This window comes from Aethina tumida, chromosome 4 (genome assembly GCF_024364675.1).
Source record: "Aethina tumida isolate Nest 87 chromosome 4, icAetTumi1.1, whole genome shotgun sequence".
NCBI classification, from domain to species: Eukaryota; Metazoa; Arthropoda; class Insecta; order Coleoptera; family Nitidulidae; genus Aethina; species Aethina tumida.
The window spans coordinates 606,695-623,996 of NC_065438.1; the positions used below are offsets into that span (position 1 = coordinate 606,695).

General features: G+C 35.6%; 3 protein-coding genes across 3 annotated transcripts in view; 2 read left to right on the top strand and 1 right to left on the bottom strand.

Annotated features, from left to right (window-relative positions):
• The window catches only part of LOC126265425 (uncharacterized), a 41,972-nt gene extending 38,467 nt beyond the window's left edge, over nt 1–3,505 (top strand). The window contains exons 5-7 of the mRNA XM_049966937.1: nt 327–509; nt 1,911–2,129; nt 3,401–3,505. Of these exons, the coding sequence (XP_049822894.1) occupies nt 327–509; nt 1,911–2,129; nt 3,401–3,505 (507 nt within the window). The remainder of the gene's footprint in view (nt 1–326; nt 510–1,910; nt 2,130–3,400) is intronic.
• LOC109594296 (midasin) overlaps nt 1–14,273 on the bottom strand; it is an 81,672-nt gene extending 67,399 nt beyond the window's left edge. Inside the window, exons 1-12 of the mRNA XM_020009505.2 lie at nt 14,095–14,273; nt 13,786–14,033; nt 13,503–13,733; nt 12,797–13,331; nt 12,519–12,682; nt 10,800–12,461; nt 10,013–10,748; nt 9,700–9,952; nt 9,354–9,649; nt 8,329–9,300; nt 7,416–8,273; nt 7,233–7,361 (exon numbers count right to left, since the gene is read on the bottom strand). Of these exons, the coding sequence (XP_019865064.2) occupies nt 7,233–7,361; nt 7,416–8,273; nt 8,329–9,300; nt 9,354–9,649; nt 9,700–9,952; nt 10,013–10,748; nt 10,800–12,461; nt 12,519–12,682; nt 12,797–13,331; nt 13,503–13,733; nt 13,786–14,033; nt 14,095–14,172 (6,162 nt within the window). The 5' untranslated portion in view covers nt 14,173–14,273. The remainder of the gene's footprint in view (nt 1–7,232; nt 7,362–7,415; nt 8,274–8,328; nt 9,301–9,353; nt 9,650–9,699; nt 9,953–10,012; nt 10,749–10,799; nt 12,462–12,518; nt 12,683–12,796; nt 13,332–13,502; nt 13,734–13,785; nt 14,034–14,094) is intronic.
• A 120-nt stretch (nt 14,274–14,393) lies between these two features.
• On the top strand, nt 14,394–17,283 carry LOC109594280 (pre-rRNA-processing protein TSR1 homolog). The gene is made up of 8 exons (XM_020009486.2): nt 14,394–14,563; nt 14,621–14,891; nt 14,945–15,128; nt 15,189–15,595; nt 15,653–15,821; nt 15,880–16,377; nt 16,432–16,692; nt 16,747–17,283. The coding sequence occupies exons 1-8, from the start codon at nt 14,452–14,454 to the stop codon at nt 17,209–17,211; spliced, it is 2,367 nt and encodes a 788-aa protein (XP_019865045.1). The 5' UTR covers nt 14,394–14,451; the 3' UTR covers nt 17,212–17,283.
• The last annotated feature ends 19 nt before the right edge of the window (nt 17,284–17,302 follow it).

Genomic DNA, 17,302 nt, shown 5'->3' on the forward strand with positions numbered 1-17,302 from the left:
CTGTGTAAATTTAAATATAATTTAATAAAATTGATTACTAATAATAAATTATACAAAATAAATAAATTTGTTTAATATATATTGATATAATTTTAATAAGTATGTGGTACGTTTTGTAAAATTTCTCTCTTATTCATTTAAATAAAATTTGATAATTATTAAAATGAAATGTCCATGTGCGCATTCGCCATTTTTGGAACTCATATGCGCATTCGCCAATTTTGAAAGTCACATTTAATTGTCACAGAATGAATAAAAATACAAATTAAATAATAATAATTTTAAGTGGTTTCATGTGCATAAAATGAATGTACGAACATTTGCAGGCAACCGGGGCTATGGAGGAGCACCGGAGGATGCGGGAGTATCTGAGAAGGATGGAACGTGATGGTGTGCAACGCGTGAAAATGTTCCTCGTCATAACGGCGGCGTACGTCCTATTCTGGGGACCGTTGTTCTTCGTCACCCTCGTCAACCACCCCATCGTAGGAAACCCGCTGGGTCACGAGGTAAATTATCATGAAACAATCAAACCGACGTAAACCGATGGACCAGATCAATGCGCAACAGAGTACGTCAATTTGTTCCGCTCTCCCGATTGTTACTAACGTTATGACTGAATCGATCGTTTTTGAAGTTGGCTTCAAGTACCATTAGCTCTGAGTGCATCTTGAATTAAATTTGCCGCCGAAGGCATTGGGAGCGATGCGAATTATTTGATGCCACAACGCTAAATTAGTCCATAACTCGCTTGATGAACATTCAGGGGAAATTAGTCAATGTTTAAACCTTCCAAAATACTTCTGAATTAGAGCTAAGCATTAGCATTAGCATTAGCGTCCACCAATAATGTTGTCCAATCGATTGACAGCGTGTACATTGTCCCAGATAATGGTCCAGCCGATTGTGATTTAGTTTAATTGTAATGTTTAGCAAACAGTGAACTAAGAAGCGGTAATTTATCAACATGCCCATTAATCACCGGTCCAGAATCTCTCGTCCTTTCCGCTCCCACTCTGTTGCCTGTCAAGATGAAGTTTTTATTTCTTACGCCGGCCTCGCGTCGAGACTCGCCCGAAGGACGTCCACCACGGTCGGGTTCTTAATTAATTAACAAACTTTGAGTATTGTCTTAATTTCGAGAGATTAACCACACAAATTGAAGAAGTCCGACAATTTATCACCGATTATCTCTTCATATTTCAACGAAAAACTGTGTTTAACTCGGCATTAATGCCATTAAAACTTCCTTAACTGCTAAGTTGCCAACTAACAACGTTTGCTGTATGAGTGTGAATATTTAAAGTGATCGTGTTTCATTTAAATCATCACAAAACACTCCTTCAAGCGGCGCCAAAAATAATTAAATTTTGAATTGTTGAAGGCATTTCTAGATTTAAAATTAATGGAAACATAATACAAAGAAGAAAGAAGTATAAAATGTTACTTTGTTAGCTGCACTAAATGTGAACTTTTGTCACATAATCCAATCACCCAGATTTTGCCTTAACTTCAGCTGACGTATAAAGAAAATATGAAACTTTAATACACATTTTATATAAATTTTATCCGTGACAGTTTTCTTAGTAAACCGCTAAAGAATAATTGTGCACCGACGCAAAACGTTATAAATCAGAGTGAATTTATTAAATAGACTTGACATAATTTTCGTCTATTATGGGTGGAAGTTGCTTAAACCACCCGACAATAATAGATCGTGATCATTAAATATGATTCGCGGGAATTTCTATGATTGCATCGACCTGCAGGAAATTTATCGAGTGTGTTTTATGGGTACTTAAAGCCAGCTGGGTTCATAACATTTAAAAGAGGTACCTTAATCATTTCTTTTATTTATTTATATATAGAGAAAAGTGAAATTTTAAAGAGTGGGCTGTTTTTATTTCCAGATCACGTTGCACATATCATACGTCCACGCGATAGTAAACCCGACATTGTTCCTGGTGCTGCACCGCGGTCTGCGACGGGCCATGCTCGACCTGTGCTGCGGCTGGATACCGCTCTGGATGGGCTCGCCGGCCGTGCCGCCGCCGCCCGATCCGCCCCGCGCCGACATCGCCCTCCTGAAGCCGCCCCTGCCGGCGCCCGCCCACCCCGATAGCTCTATGGTAATTAAATATTATATGTAAGTGGTGTAAACGGCATGCACTTATTCTCTAATTCATCTATCCACATTACACTTTACAAAGGACACTCGGGGCAACTGTGCCACTTTAAACCGCACTTAAATTTTAGTTTACTTATTGTGCTTAATGTTGCCCTTAATTTTTAATTGATTAATTACATTTTTACAATTTAAAATCACTAAAAATATTGTTTTCTTTTTATTAAACCAATTTAATTTAACAGATTTTGAGTATTTAGGTGAAATTGATTAATTAAAAAATTAATTATTTAATTTTTATGAAGCATCGATAAAATATAAAAATAAGCTAATAAAGTAAAGTAAATTATATAAATTCCATGCATAAATTCCTTTAATAGTTTCGTACAAAAACCCTCCAAATAACAAAACAAGAGGAAAACAACCCCCAGTGCAGCACGAAACTATAAAAACAGTAATAAAACATCATTCAAAATTCTTTACAATAAACCACGACAACGAGACTAAAACAAGACCCAACGTCACGTGTAAAGGGTGTTTCGCAGATACGTAAGTCGTTCCATATTTTTTTATGAGACGGGTGGGGATTTACGTAGCACGGGGTGAAAGAAGGTAAAAGTATAAGCGAAACCGGAGCACTCGGGACGCTCTTGAACGGTATAACAACTTGTCGAAACGATTCACGGTTATATTTGTCGGTTGGCGTTCCGCTTAAATGGCCAATATGGAAAGTTTAATCGAAACAACGCACGGCTTTAGATTATAAGCGGAATGGGAAGTGAAAGTCTCGTAAGTTCGATTATGATCCCGCAGGATTTTAAATTAGTTTCGTGGTATCACTATAAAATTTATTATTTAAATAGTAATCAGGATTGCCAAGTTAAAATTAATTTGATTATCTTAATGGCTGTTAATAATTTTAACTAATAAAATTATGATTATTATATTATATTTATTTCTTTATTTTACAGGAAAAATAATTTAATATTGTTTGGAATTTTGTAAATAAATATATTTTTGATAAAACAAAGTTCATAACGTGCCACTTAAATTAAAACAAGTTAAGCTATAACACACAATCTCGAAACTGAACAGTTCCAATTAACCGGAACTGCACCTTCCCCCATGAACTGACGCACATAACAAAAGACAGCCGCCATTCATTACGCTAAGAAACCACATACCACCAAGACCATCCCCACAGCACACCCAGGGCTTGGACCTCAGCCACCCCCGCCCCGCCGCACTAAACCCCCCCTTCTCACCTTGTTCCAGGGAGACTCCGATCTGAGCCCGTGGACTCCGGAGCCGCTGAACGGCGGCATCCAGATACCCCACTACTCGAGCCCGGAGCCGAGCTCGCCCCCCGGGAGCGACTAGCATCCGGACTGGGACCGTTCCACCAGGATATAGGCGCCCACGTGCGGGTGGGTCGTTTTATTTTTCCAATCCATGAACGACATAGCCGGGTTTTTGTGAGTGTGAACTAGAAAAATTGTCTCACGGGTCCAGGTGTGACGTTTTTCGGGTTCGTAAATTCTAATTAAGAGATTTACTCCGTGTATGATAATAATTGGAAGGGTGTCGACTCTGGATTATACGGTTAAATGTGTATTTGAATTCAACACGTAATTTCTGTTAATGTCTATAGACATTCGAGGATGTACGAGAAGCAGTAACGACATTCTGTTTTAGATGAGAGATTTGCATATTATTAATGTGCTGTCCCGTAGTCCTAATAAATTTGCTTGCTGAGGCAATGATTTACTCCTCACCCTCTTATGATTGTTTACCGCTACTACAAAATGGATAATATGAACACAAATGGTAGTGGCTGTGTTTGTACTTCAGTGCCATCTTCATCTGCAATTTTATAATTATACAGGGTGTTCCAAATTTGATGATTTTGACAGTGATTGGATTTTCTCTAACCTGAACAACCAAAATCAAGCAATTTTTGACACCATGTACAAAAATAAAGTGAGTGATAAAATCTGTCAATTATTTTTATTGTTAAAACTCGGTATGTCCCATGGATTGTTAAAAAAAAGCGACCAGAAATTCCTATATATGGTGAGAACGGTCAATTTAGTGTCACGAATAAAACTTGGTATAGATTTTTTGTATAATGACGATTAGAGTGTTTATATTAATCGTACAGTGACAGATTGAAGGCAAATTGAACTGTAACCGACCTTTTTGAACATCACATTTTGAATTAATTATTCGTCGTCACTTGTATTCATTGTTAGATAGAGAATATTTTTAAAAAATGTTAAAAATAATACAATTGATCAACTCATCATCGGTTGTACTATTTTTTTTACTACTCAATCCGCCTACAATAGGAATTGATATCGGATAGATATTTAAATTTTAAGTGTGGAAAAATATATTAAAACCAATACTACTACTAATTTCCAAGATCTGTAGGTAAATAAAGTAAATTAATTGTTAGTGAAAAGTCAACGAATATTTTAATATATTTTGCCAGCACATTTAAATTAAGCGAATTAATAAATGTAAATGTTAAATCAACAATATCAATGTAAAGAACACTGTCAAAGTATTTTAATATTTCAAAAGTATATAAAAATGACTGATTTATCTATTATCTAGATTATTATATAATTAAATAAATCATAACAGCACCATTCAGTATAATTTAGTCGTTACAAACTTGCAGTCGGACATATGAAATATAACATGCAAAGTAGTTATAAATTTGGTCGACCAAATCCCCAGATTACTTACGCCAATGGAATATTAGGAATTGCAAGTTTGTAATCACTACTACATATAAAGCGAAAGGGCTAAATGTAGTAGAATAGATTAGGGAAAGAGCTTTATATCAAATTTATGTGGTAATGTGAATGGTAATGTAGGGTTTGTGTCTAAAATAAATCGTTTTAATTTGTCGAAAGGATCCATCCAAAATCGCACCCCAAAACACGATTTTATTTCACCTGTATTTAGACGATTGTTTTTGCTGTCCAAATATGCGCAAACGTGTTTAATTTTGCTTAACTAGGGACCAATACAAATAGAATTCGGCTTAAATGTTTCAATGGTTTTCACTGCCTCGTGCGATTTTGAAGAGGTCCTTTCGATACCAATAAAATTTTAAAGCACCCTTCGAACGATTCAAACAGCCGTCACACTTTTAATAATTTCTATGGGTTTAATTACTTTTCAGAGCAGAAGTTCTACAATTATTTCTAGATTCAAGCGAAATTAATAATTCCGTAATCGTTGCCCGTTTAAATTTGGGACGGAACATTTTAAATAAAGGTGTTGAACACTTACAATTTACGTGCTGTATTAATTTAGTTTTGAACTAGTTTCGGTGTACGTACAGATTTTTAACAGGATTCCTGTCAATCTTAATTTACCGTGACTAATTCTCTTTAAACTTTGTTGCAACACTGAATTATTAATGTCGCTGCAGTAGTCCTAAAACATTCAGGTAAATATTAACTAAACTATGTGCCTAAATGTATTTTAAATCAATACATTAATTAAACAAAGCTTTTGTACATAGTTCGAATAAAGTGTACATAACAAAAATTATGAAACTGTAATCGAGTATAAAGCGATAAATAATGTTAATTTAATAATGCTGTTGTACCATCTTGTCAATTGTCAGCACTCATTCATAGATATATTCTTTCACGAGTTTTAATTTCAAATTCTATGTTTACTAGTCGATATTAATAAAATCATCTAAAATTATTTTTTTTTTTTTAATAATAATTCCCTTCATTGTAATGAAGACATTAGTGGTAAGTATTGAAGAATATTTTGCATGCACATTGTATTTAAAAGTCACAGAAACTGAAAAAAGATTGTAAAGCCAACCACTTAAAATGACAGAGAAAAAATATTTTCAATATCAGGCTTCAGGTTCGGGTTATTATATCGGTTGCCCTTTCTTTTTTGCGACATCCTTTTACTTTGAATGGCTCAGAGCATAATGGACAAAAGTAATTCTCTTCCATTAAAAAGCAGCAGTGGCACAAACTTTATGTTGGACCCTATTCAGAAATGAATTGCTGCAATTTAACTTGTTTCACATGTAAAATTTGTGTTTTCATGGCACAAAATTTTAAATACATATTTAAATCAAAAAGTACTTTTTTCAAATTTCTATAATTTAAATTTGAATGGTATTTTTATTCGATTTAATTGTAAAATGTTAATCAAAGAGACATTTTTAAGTGATATTTGCCCTCCACCAAATTACAATAACATAAATAATATGTTGAATAATTAATAAGATTTAAAATAATGTTAATTCTAGTTCCTGATTAAAAAGAGAATTGTAAATCCTTGTACATCCACATCGGTGAACACAATCAAAACCCACTCCGATTGTCGTAAGAGTAAACACCATTCGGTATCCAATAATAAATAATTTATGGGTCGCCGATGAATGGTTGCAGTACGGCATTAGATTAGTAAATGTAGCGGAAATGCGGACGCGGAACTGGAGCAGTACGAGAAAGGAAAATATGTGCAGTAAATTAAAAACCTCAAAAGTTTCGTTATTTATTTGCCAGTGGCATTTTTCGAACTATGGGGTAATTTATGGACCTACCGATGTTTCGGGCTTTAATATTTATAACTGCGGTCCGGAATTATCAACAATGTACATACATCACGTTACATTTATTAGTATATAAAATGTTTAAGCAAGGAAAGCTGGTTGTTTATCAAATGGCAACTTTCGCTCTTTAGATCTGATAGAGAAGTTGGAAAACACGTTTTATCTCGTGTCGCAACGAAACTTCCCGCACACACAATTTCCCCCCAGTCCTTAATAAAATGTTGAGAATTTCCCCGTTTAGGTTCGCAAGGTATTGCCCTTCTGGCCCTTTTATAACGAAAACTGTCTTCTAGAAGGGCACGAATTTATGCTTTTACTCTCCATTATACCCGCATTCCCGGCATTCTAGTAAATTAACATTATTACAAGGAAACACCTTTAGGGCATGGGTTAGTTAACTTACTAATAATTCCAGTAACACGCACATTTTTAGGCTCATCCTTCACTGTCAGTATAAAATTTTAATTGAACCCCAGAAAAATATTTAAATAAATCACTTACCTGTTCAAAACCGCCTAGTATATCTGTGGTGTCCATCGCAGACGTCACTGGCAAAGTTTTCAAGCATTTCCCGCACAAATTGGACAACGTTTTCACGACACTGCTTTTGCCACATCCAGAGTTGCCCACCTATATCAAGTAACATCGTAAATATACTCAAATTTAACCAAACTATTAACTTACCAATATCGACATCCATCCCAAGTTTACACAATAGGCCAGACTCCTCAAAGTAGCCAATTGTGAGCGCAGCACTAGACAAGTATTGTCCTGTTTCCACATGTTGTAATTGAAATTTTCCTTATCGCGACTGATCGATACTTCGCCTAAGTACACCGACTCTTTATTAACGTATAAAACCGGATCATTTTTCGAGACCTTCCGACCGAAAACACTTTCGAATATTTCGACAATTTTGTTCTTGTCACTGACGGTCCTCATCCTGTCACCGTAAATTAAATTCACCAAACTTTCAGGCTGGAATTGCTTGTTTTCACAAGGATTTTTCTCATAGCTGAACAAAACAGCTTCACACCACCTAGTTAAGTCTCTAAGATTACACTCCCAAGGGGCTCCTTTGTGACCGAACGTGTGACTTTCCAATTCCCGGACTACTTTCGAATTAAACTCCAACATCAGCGACAACGTTTCCTTAGGAATATTTTGGAATTGGTTCTCCAAAATGAACTTCAAGTCCTCCTCCGTCAACGAATTAACGTAAACTTGAATAAACCTGTTCAAGAACGACTTAGGCAGACCCCTACGTGATCCGCCTTGCTTCAACGGATTCTGGCATCCAAAAAATCTTGTGCCGGGTTTAATATGGAACGTTTTCCCCAATTCCGGTATGAAGACTTCTCCTCTGTGATCGAAGCACGCGTTCAAACCTTCCAAAACGGACTGCGAGGCTAAATTCAGCTCGTCTAACAGAACCCAGTCGCCTTGTTTCAGGGCCTGTAACAGAGGGCCGTCCCTCCAAGAGAACTGACCACCAACGCCACCTTCAATCGGTAAGTCAGCCCCAAACAAGTCGGAAATGTCCTGAAAGCAACACATTAGAAATAAATTAAGCAATTAAGAAATAAATATTAATTACAGTTTGGTCTGACAGGTTGACTCTGAAGATTTTGTGGCCAGTGTGTTTGGCTAAGGCAGTAACTAGACTAGTTTTGCCGACGCCAGGACTTCCTTCCAGAAGTATGGCCTTGTTCAATTGCATTCCTCTAATCAAACGCAAGGTGTTGAACATTGTTGTTGGGGCATTGAAGGAGAAATGTTCTTTACAATCAATATAAGGACCCTTATTTATGTAGAAAGGTTTAATACCAAAGGTCTTATCAGTTATTTCCATGGCCAATTTATTGAAAGGTCTAGGTTTTATTTTTGCTGACGTCTCTATCTGTTTCCATAAGAAAGACTCGCATTGTTTTCTGAATATTTCCAGATTTCTTAGGTTTTCTGTACTTGTTGCTCCTGAACCTAAGCTGTCCAAAAATGTCAAGAAAGCCCCGTGTATATAAGCATCTGACAAGTCAATTTTTTCAACACATGCGTTTATAAAGTTGACCCAAGTTAAAATGTCACGAATACTGATGGTAAATTTTTTTCCAAGTTCGGTACTTTGGAACCATTCAACGAAGCCCATAATGTTTTTACCAATTCCACTAAGTTTGTCTTGTTGGCCACCAAAGGAAATGCCAGGTTTAACATTATGCTCGATTATGGATATTAAATCGTCTTTATCGGTGCACGACTCACACCAAATTTCAGTGAATCTGTTCCTCAAAGCCGGCGACAATTCCTTTTTACCAAAGTCACCGCCTGGGTTCATGGTTCCAATAAAGTGGAAATTGGAGTGGGCCACCAACAGTTCCGAATTCTTGCTGTTATTTAAATCGATGCCCTTTTCGGCCAGTAACAGAGAACGTTCAGGCTCTAGGAGGGAGTTCAGCCTTTCTAACACACTATCATCAGCCAGTGATATTTCATCAGCCAAGAAGATATTTCCTTTAACCATGGCCTGGACTAAAGGTCCGTCGACCCATTCAAACAGTTTATTGGTGTCCTCCTGTAAGAATATAAGTTAATAACTTGTTGGAGTTTAACTGGATTTTGACTTACAGAGTGGTCTCTAACTGGTCTCAAACCGCCAATAAAATCGCTGCTTTCCGTGTGCATGTGGCAATTAACAGTTAGCAGTTCTTGTTTGTTTCCTTCAGCTATTAGTTGACAGATTGTAGTTTTACCGCCTCCAGTTTCACCGACCAAAAGTACGGGTTCTTTGAACTCCAACGCCTTAGATACCAACACAGCAAGTTGTCTCATGTTAAAGGTCCAAACGATATTTTTGTTTTTACTTTTGTTACGTTCTATTTTTTCCAGAATATGTTTGGTGATCGTCGAACATTTGTTGGATACTACAAAGAAACCATGAAATGCAAGAATAGTAACATTAAAAATGACTTACAAGTAAACAAGTGTTCTGGATTAACTTTTCTTTTCAGGTGTTTCTCCAAAACAGTAATGATTTCTTTTTTTTCCTCAACTCTTCTCACTTTTCCAGCTAATACGAGGTAACCCTCGTCAGCTAAATGTTGATCCCAATCGTACAATTTCTCAATTTTGGGGGCTAATCTGTATCTCTCACCCCATCTGAACAAATCTCTGAGGGTCATGAACCCTTGCTTACCTGCAAATGCTGCTGAACCTTTCCTTCTGACCTAAATTAAATTAAATTAATAAATTGTAATAACAAATAAATAAATAAATAAGAATCGGACCTGTAGTTCTGTCATTACATTGATCATCTTCTTAGCGTAAGAAGGCGGCATTTGACATCTTTTGTGTAATATAAATTCCAACTCTGGTGAGGGAATTTCATTGAAGTGCAGCTCAACGAAACGATTTCTGAAGGCCCTGGACAACATTTTTCTACCACCATAAGAGCCTGGTGGATTTTGTGTGGCAAATAACATGAAGTTGGGATTAGCTTTAACAGTTTCCTGAGTCTCGGGTATGAACAACTCCCGGTTATCATCCAAAACTCTGTTCAACGCTTCTAAAACATCGGTAGGGGCTAAATTCAATTCGTCCAGGATTATCCAATGCCCCTTTCGCATTGCTTCCACCAAAAGTCCTTCGCGGAACACAAGTTTTCCGCTGGCGTCAGCCACATACGAACCGATATATTCCTGCAAGTCAGTGTGTTCGTGGTTGTTGATTCTCACACACTTATTACCGCTAGATTTAGCCAGGTATGTGATCAAACTTGTTTTTCCGACGGAAGTGTCACCTTGTAATAGAACGGGTAGTTTCCCTATGGAGACGACTCGCACCAAATCTTTTAGGTTACGTCTGACGGAATCGGTTAATATGTATTCTTCTGGTGGGTTAGGCTCTAAAGAACCTTTGTGTACCCAATAGCCTTCAAATTGTAGGTATTTTTCACCATCTTGTGGTTCAGGAATTGGTTGTTTCATTATTGCTTTTACTGCCTTTTCATCACCAAGTATGTAACTAAAATTAACATCTTTAGTTACTGTATGACTGATTTACGGGAATACTTACCTTGTAATCATTTTCTGAACTATATTATATGAAGTGGAATCAAGTTGGGTCAAAAATCCCAAACAAAAGGCTTCATAAAGACTTCTTTTGAATATACCACATGGGTTGCTTGAAGCTATCATCAAAGCTCGACACAGAGATCTCAGGGAATAGTGTGGTTTGTGTCCTAGACCATCAGACAAACTAGTAATGGTTTCTTTTCTAACTTTTAAATAAAAGTCTACAATCATGTTTAGATCTTTGTCCTTTAATGACATAGCCTGAAGATAATTATCAACGAGAAGCAAAAGATCAGACTTCTCGGTCAGTTCGTGCACATAAAACTCAGTGAAACGATTCCTTAATCCTGGAGGTAAGTCTTTCTTCCCCACGTCAGTGGAAGGATTCATGCAAGCAAATAGGGTGAAATTCCTGTGTCTCGTAACGGGTTGCTTATCTCCCCTTTCCAAAAGACATAGAGATCCTCGCGATCCTTCCAATAATCCTGAAAGACATTCCAAAGTCTCCGCATTTGCCAGATTTATCTCGTCCAAGAGCACCCAATATCCATTCTCAACAGCCTTCACCAAACTACCTTCGATAAATGCGAACGCCAACGAATTTTGTTGTTTTAATTGAACACTCAGTTTCTGCAATTTTTCACCAATAATATTCCAACGTTCCAAGAATTTCTCTTCCTTTTGAAACTTTTTCGAATCACGCTTCTCATTCGATTCCACAATGGCCACTCCTAAACGTTTTATGGCAGCATCATAACTTTGCATCATAAGCTTCAATAAATCATTCCACCTATGTGTGTTGAAGCACATTGCGATGTTACTGAGATATTTCTTATTAGGTTCCACCTTGAAGTAGTCACAGAATATAGATTCGAACTCTCGTCGGATTGGCGCAATAATAAACTTGAAATCCACAGGTTTATATCCGCCTAACAAATCTGCTGAGTCTGACTGCTGATTCATGTTGATCACCACCAACTTTTGTCCAACTGTATTAGCCAGGAACTGGATTGAAGACGTTTTTCCTGTACCTGTTTCGCCGACCAAAAGTACCGGTTCTTGTAAATTAATACAGCACATGATACGTTCTAATAAAACTGCTGAAGGTCTTGTAAAAGAGAATTTGGTCTGTTTGCTATACAAATTGACCTCCCTTTTCATAGACGCACGCCCTGCTACTAAATTACCAGCTGTCAACTGCATATCAGGCTTGTACGCTTTAAAGAAGTATTCAGCTTTTTGATTAATAATACTCAAATTTGTACTAATTTCAATTGCCAATTTTAATGCTTCTTCAGAGTCAGCATATGAACAACAGAAAACATCTATGGCATCCTGTAAAACTTTCAAGGCACTAGTTTGGCTGCTCACTTCAAAATCGATTATGGCTCTTGAACACCACTTGAAAAAGTCTCGCGTCGAAATCAATCTGCCACTTTTAGGAAGTGTCATCATCTTTTTGTCTGAAGAAGTTTGATTGAAAAGTTGGAAAACGTTGATCATACGGTCTGTGATGGTACTGAATTGTGAGTAGCGAGTGAGAAGAATTTCAGTCAAATCCTCTGTAGAGAGGGGATCAATATTAATTTGCAGCAAATGCTTGTCCAACAAAGACATGGCATTGGAGTGTTTTTTGTGATGACCAGTAATTGTTGTGACTAGTCTAAAAGAAATGTTTTTAAATGATTGATTGGGGCATTCTATTAGTTAAAACACAAACCTTTGAGTAACAAATAGTTGGAATTTGGGATCTACAGGTACAGAATCTTTGTATCCAGGTACAGTTAAACAATGATTTTCTAATAAACTAGTTAAAACTGATGCTATATCCATGCTAGCAGAATCAATATCTTCTAGAAGCAACCAGTTTCCTTCCACAACAGCCTAAAGTAAACAATAATCTTAATTTTACTTGATCTAAATTAATTATATTAGGGAAAAATATAAAATTGAAAACTGTATCTTCAATTATTTTTATTTTACATAATAAAATTATACCTGAGTTAACACTCCTGGTTGCCATACAAATTCTCCTGGAATATCTGTACATCTATAAGTCCCCAGTAACATTTTACTGTCAGTTTGGTCCCCTAATTGAACTTTGACAAAATTTTTTCCGATTATTCGTCCAGTTTTCGATGCTAAATATTCTACTAAACTAGTTTTACCACTTCCTACTGGACCTTGTAGGCAAATGGCTTTATTGGAAGTCAATCCCAGGGCAATTTTTCTCAAGTTTTTTGTTGTTGATTTTACTTCTAACAAATATTCAGTTTCTATGGGTCTTCCACAAGTTGGTAGATAAATTCCACAGATATTTACAATATTATCAACATCCAAGACTTTAGGTAATGATGAAATTTGTGGATGTTTGTCTATTAAAGTAGTTGGTGTCACATTGATAAGTGATGAGTTTAGATTAAAAGTACACAGGTATTCTCTGGCCAAACCTTCATTCATATGTGATTTTATTAGTCTTTCAAGTTGGTTTTCACTGAATCCAAACAAGATAGACAAAATATGACAAACAACCCTAAAAAGGTCAATTATTGATAAACAAATTGAGTTTTTAATATTACATTGTAAATGTTTATAAGCATTTACTTCATGTTATTATTTTTCTAGTAAAACTTTTATATTCAAAAAGGGGAAAATTATATTATATAATAAATACATTTTATATAAAGAATATATATGTTCTTACCATTTTACTCGACTATCTGTATTGGTCACAAATTTATTTAAAAAATAACACCAACTCCAGACATTTCTAAAATGGTCTGGATTTGTTTTTAAAATATGGTATGTACTTTCTACTTCAATTAATTCCAACTCATTAACAAGCATTGTTTTAGCAATTTTTCGTTTTTTTGGTGTATTATGAGACTTATCTTCAAAAGGAGATGGATGTTTTTCAAAATATTTTAGTGTGTAACTAAAATCAAACTAATTAAAGAAACATGATTGTCTTATCAGATTTTTTATACCTGGCCAAGTCACCACGTTTTTGGACAATTTTACTGAGCACAAAACAAGTTAAAACATGTTTTTCATAATCAAAATTTTCTGAAATATTGTTGTGAATCACAATATTTAACAAAATGGGCAGCTCCTTTGAAAATAGTGTTACAATCTCATTAAAATATTGTGCAACATGTAATAATTCAGTAGCAATGTAATTTAGAAGAGATCTATTTCTACTAGACCTACTCAAAGTAGTATTCGTTTCAGACAACTAAAAATATAGGAGTTATTAGCATTTAAAAAGTGATAAAGTGGAGGTTAAGTGGACTTACCTCAAACTCTTTCCGAAAATGTTCATTGATCTTGGCAAATTTCTTCAGTTTATGGTACAAATTATTATCGTCCTCCATTTTACTATCACTGTCTCAATAGACTGTGATTAAACAATGCGAAACCCACTAAAAAATAATTGCCGCTTGCATCGAGTAAACACACTGTAACTTGATTTCAAAACGCATGTGCCGCAGTGCGACCAACTTAAAACCAGGGTCTGGACCTCTCTTACCTGTAAAGAAGCTAGTAACTTTTACGGTTTGATATTTAAACAGGTTCTGTCACATAACACGTTTTTGGTTAAATGGTAAACACGTGCGGTTTCAAAATAATCATAATATTCGTTGACTAAAGTTATGGGGATTGACAAAGGAATTGCTCACAGACCTGGAGCTTTTAAACAATCGAATAAAGAGCATAAGCATGGCAGACATCGATCTAAAGGAGCTTTGACAGCGTTAAACAAAGGTATTTTTAGGTTATGTTTCTCGAAAATATATATATTTTTTAATTAATTACTTGCAGGAAAGGTTTCTGTTAAGAAACAAGTGTCTAGAAATAAGCATGTCCTAACAAGAGAAGAAAGGAGGCATCAGGCTAATCAAATCAGGCAAAATAAGAGGGAGGAACTATTGGCTAAAAAAAGATCTCTAGGTGGCCTAAGTTATGCTCCATTTTTAGTATGTGTGGTGCCTTTAAACAAAGATATTGATCCTAATACTGCACTTTCAATTTTAACACAATGTGATGATCAAGCCCTTGTAAGAGTTTCAACCTCTGGAGTCACACATGTTTGGTAAGTTTTACATGTTTAGTTACTGTTTAAGATTTACTAATTTCAAATTTTAGTTTGCCACGTTTTAAACAGAGGTTCTCATTTGTTGTCCCTCCAAAGGATAATGATTTAGATGTGTTGGATTCTTTGAAAATTTGTGACACTGTCCTCTTTTTGGTATCTGCAGTATGTGGAGCAGATGATGATTCACATATTGATAATGCAAGTCAAAAACTTCTCACAGCTTGTTTGGCACAGGTAAGGCATTATTTATTTACTATTTATACTGAAACTCATAGCAAAACTTTAATTTTTTAGGGTTTACCAACTCCAGTTGTAGCTTTAACAGATTTGGAAAGTTTGGCTCAAAATAAACATAAAACTGAATGCAAACAAAAAATTCAGAAACTTGTAGAAAAATGGTTACCTGAAGACAATATAATGCTGCTGGACAGTAATGCCCATGGTTTAAACCTATTAAGGAAAATTGGCAACCAAAAACAAAAGTCAGTGTTTTACAGAGACAGAAGACCACATTTATATGGGGAAGAAATTGAATATGTTCCTGATTTGGAAGGACCTATGGGCGTATTAAGAGTCACTGGATACCTCAGAGGCACCAATTCTATATCAGTTAATGGATTGGTTCACATACCAGGACTAGGAGACTTCCAGATGTTACAAATTGATGCTCCTTATGATCCCAATCAGTTAGAGAAGTCAAGGTAAGTCAAGTAAGACCTATTACCATTAATATAGATAATTAATAATAATTTATTTAGAAAAGGAGAGTCTATGGATGACGATTCGAAAACATACGTGAAAATTTTGGCTAAATGCGACCCCAGTAAACAGGAATCATTGGACTCTGAGAACATTCCAGATCCAATGGATGCTGAACAAACATGGCCAACAAATGAAGAGATTGAAATGGCTGAAAAGGAACAAAAAGTAACATTTTAATTTATTTACTAAGTACAAATTTCTATTATATCTCTTAATTTTCCAGTTGAGAAAAAGGAAAGTTCCTGTTGGATGGTCAGATTACCAAGCAGCTTGGATTCCAGAAGAAGATGATATATTTGAATCAGGTGATGAAGATGAAGAAGAAAACTCAGAAGATGAATACATGGATGCAATGTCTGAGGAAAAGTCAGAAATGTCTGAGCAAGAGGATGCAGATCTTCAGTCAGTTGCTGAATCAGAAGTACCTGTTTCTGATGATAAATATGATCAACAAATGGATTTGGTTAGTGAAAAGGAGGCTCTGAATAAATTAAAGGCTGCAAAGACTGACCTCATGTTTCCTGATGAGGTGGATACTCCTCAAGAACAATTGGCAAAAGACAGATTTCAAAAGTATAGAGGTCTGGAAAGTTTTAGGACATCTCCTTGGGATGTCTATGAAAACTTGCCCAGTGACTACGCTCGAATTTTCCAGTTTCAGAACTTTGATAGAACTAAAAGAAGAATCATTAAGGAACAAGAGAACATTGATGGACCTATGGTAAATATAAATATTATCTTAACATGTTTATTGTATTATATTAAATTTTTGTAGCCTGGTTGGTACATAACAATCCACATAAAAGATGTGTCCCAATTATTATGGTCGACGTTTAAGCAAACTGCATCTCCAGTTGTTGTCATTGGTCTCTTCCCCAATGAGCACAAGATGAGTGTTGTGAATACAGTGCTTAAAAGAACACCCTACTACAGTTTCCCCATTAAATCAAAAGAAAGACTGATTTTCCAATGTGGCTACAGAAGATTTGCAGTTAATCCCATATTTAGTTGCCACACTAATGGTTCAAAACATAAGGTAAAACTTTCTTTTATGATACAAAATTGTACTAAAGATATATTTTGTTTTTAGTTTGAAAGATATTTCCAACCTGAGTCTACATCTGTAGCAACATTCTTTGCCCCAATTCAATTTCCTCCAGCCCCAGTCCTTTGTTATAAGGAAATCAACAACAGGTTAACATTAGTGGCAACAGGAAGCTTATTATCGTGCAATCCGAATCGTTTGGTTATAAAACGAATTGTTTTATCAGGCCACCCATTGAAAATTCATAAAAGATCAGCAGTGATAAGGTTTATGTTCTTCAACAGAGAAGATATTGAGTACTTTAAGGCTTGTAAACTCAGGACAAAAATGGGAAGAAATGGACACATAAAAGAACCATTAGGCACACATGGACATATGAAATGTGTGTTTGATGGTCAGTTAAAATCTCAAGATACAGTATTAATGAATCTGTATAAGAGGGTATTTCCCAAGTGGACTTATGAGCCACTAATTGTAAAATGTGTTGACAATGATAGTATGGAGACATAATATATTTTTGATATTTTTATTTATCAATTTAAGTTGTAAAATACATTGACACAAATATATAATATAATAATATATGTGTTTAATTTTATTT

Bases quoted from the DNA above. Each gene is read 5' to 3' on its own strand.
- LOC109594280 (XM_020009486.2), top strand. From the start codon at position 14,452: ATGGGGATTGACAAAGGAATTGCTCACAGACCTGGAGCTTTTAAACAA. The intron at 15,822-15,879 runs GTAACATTTTAA...TTAATTTTCCAG, and splicing joins TGGCTGAAAAGGAACAAAAA to TTGAGAAAAAGGAAAGTTCC. The intron at 16,693-16,746 runs GTAAAACTTTCT...TTTTGTTTTTAG, and splicing joins CTAATGGTTCAAAACATAAG to TTTGAAAGATATTTCCAACC.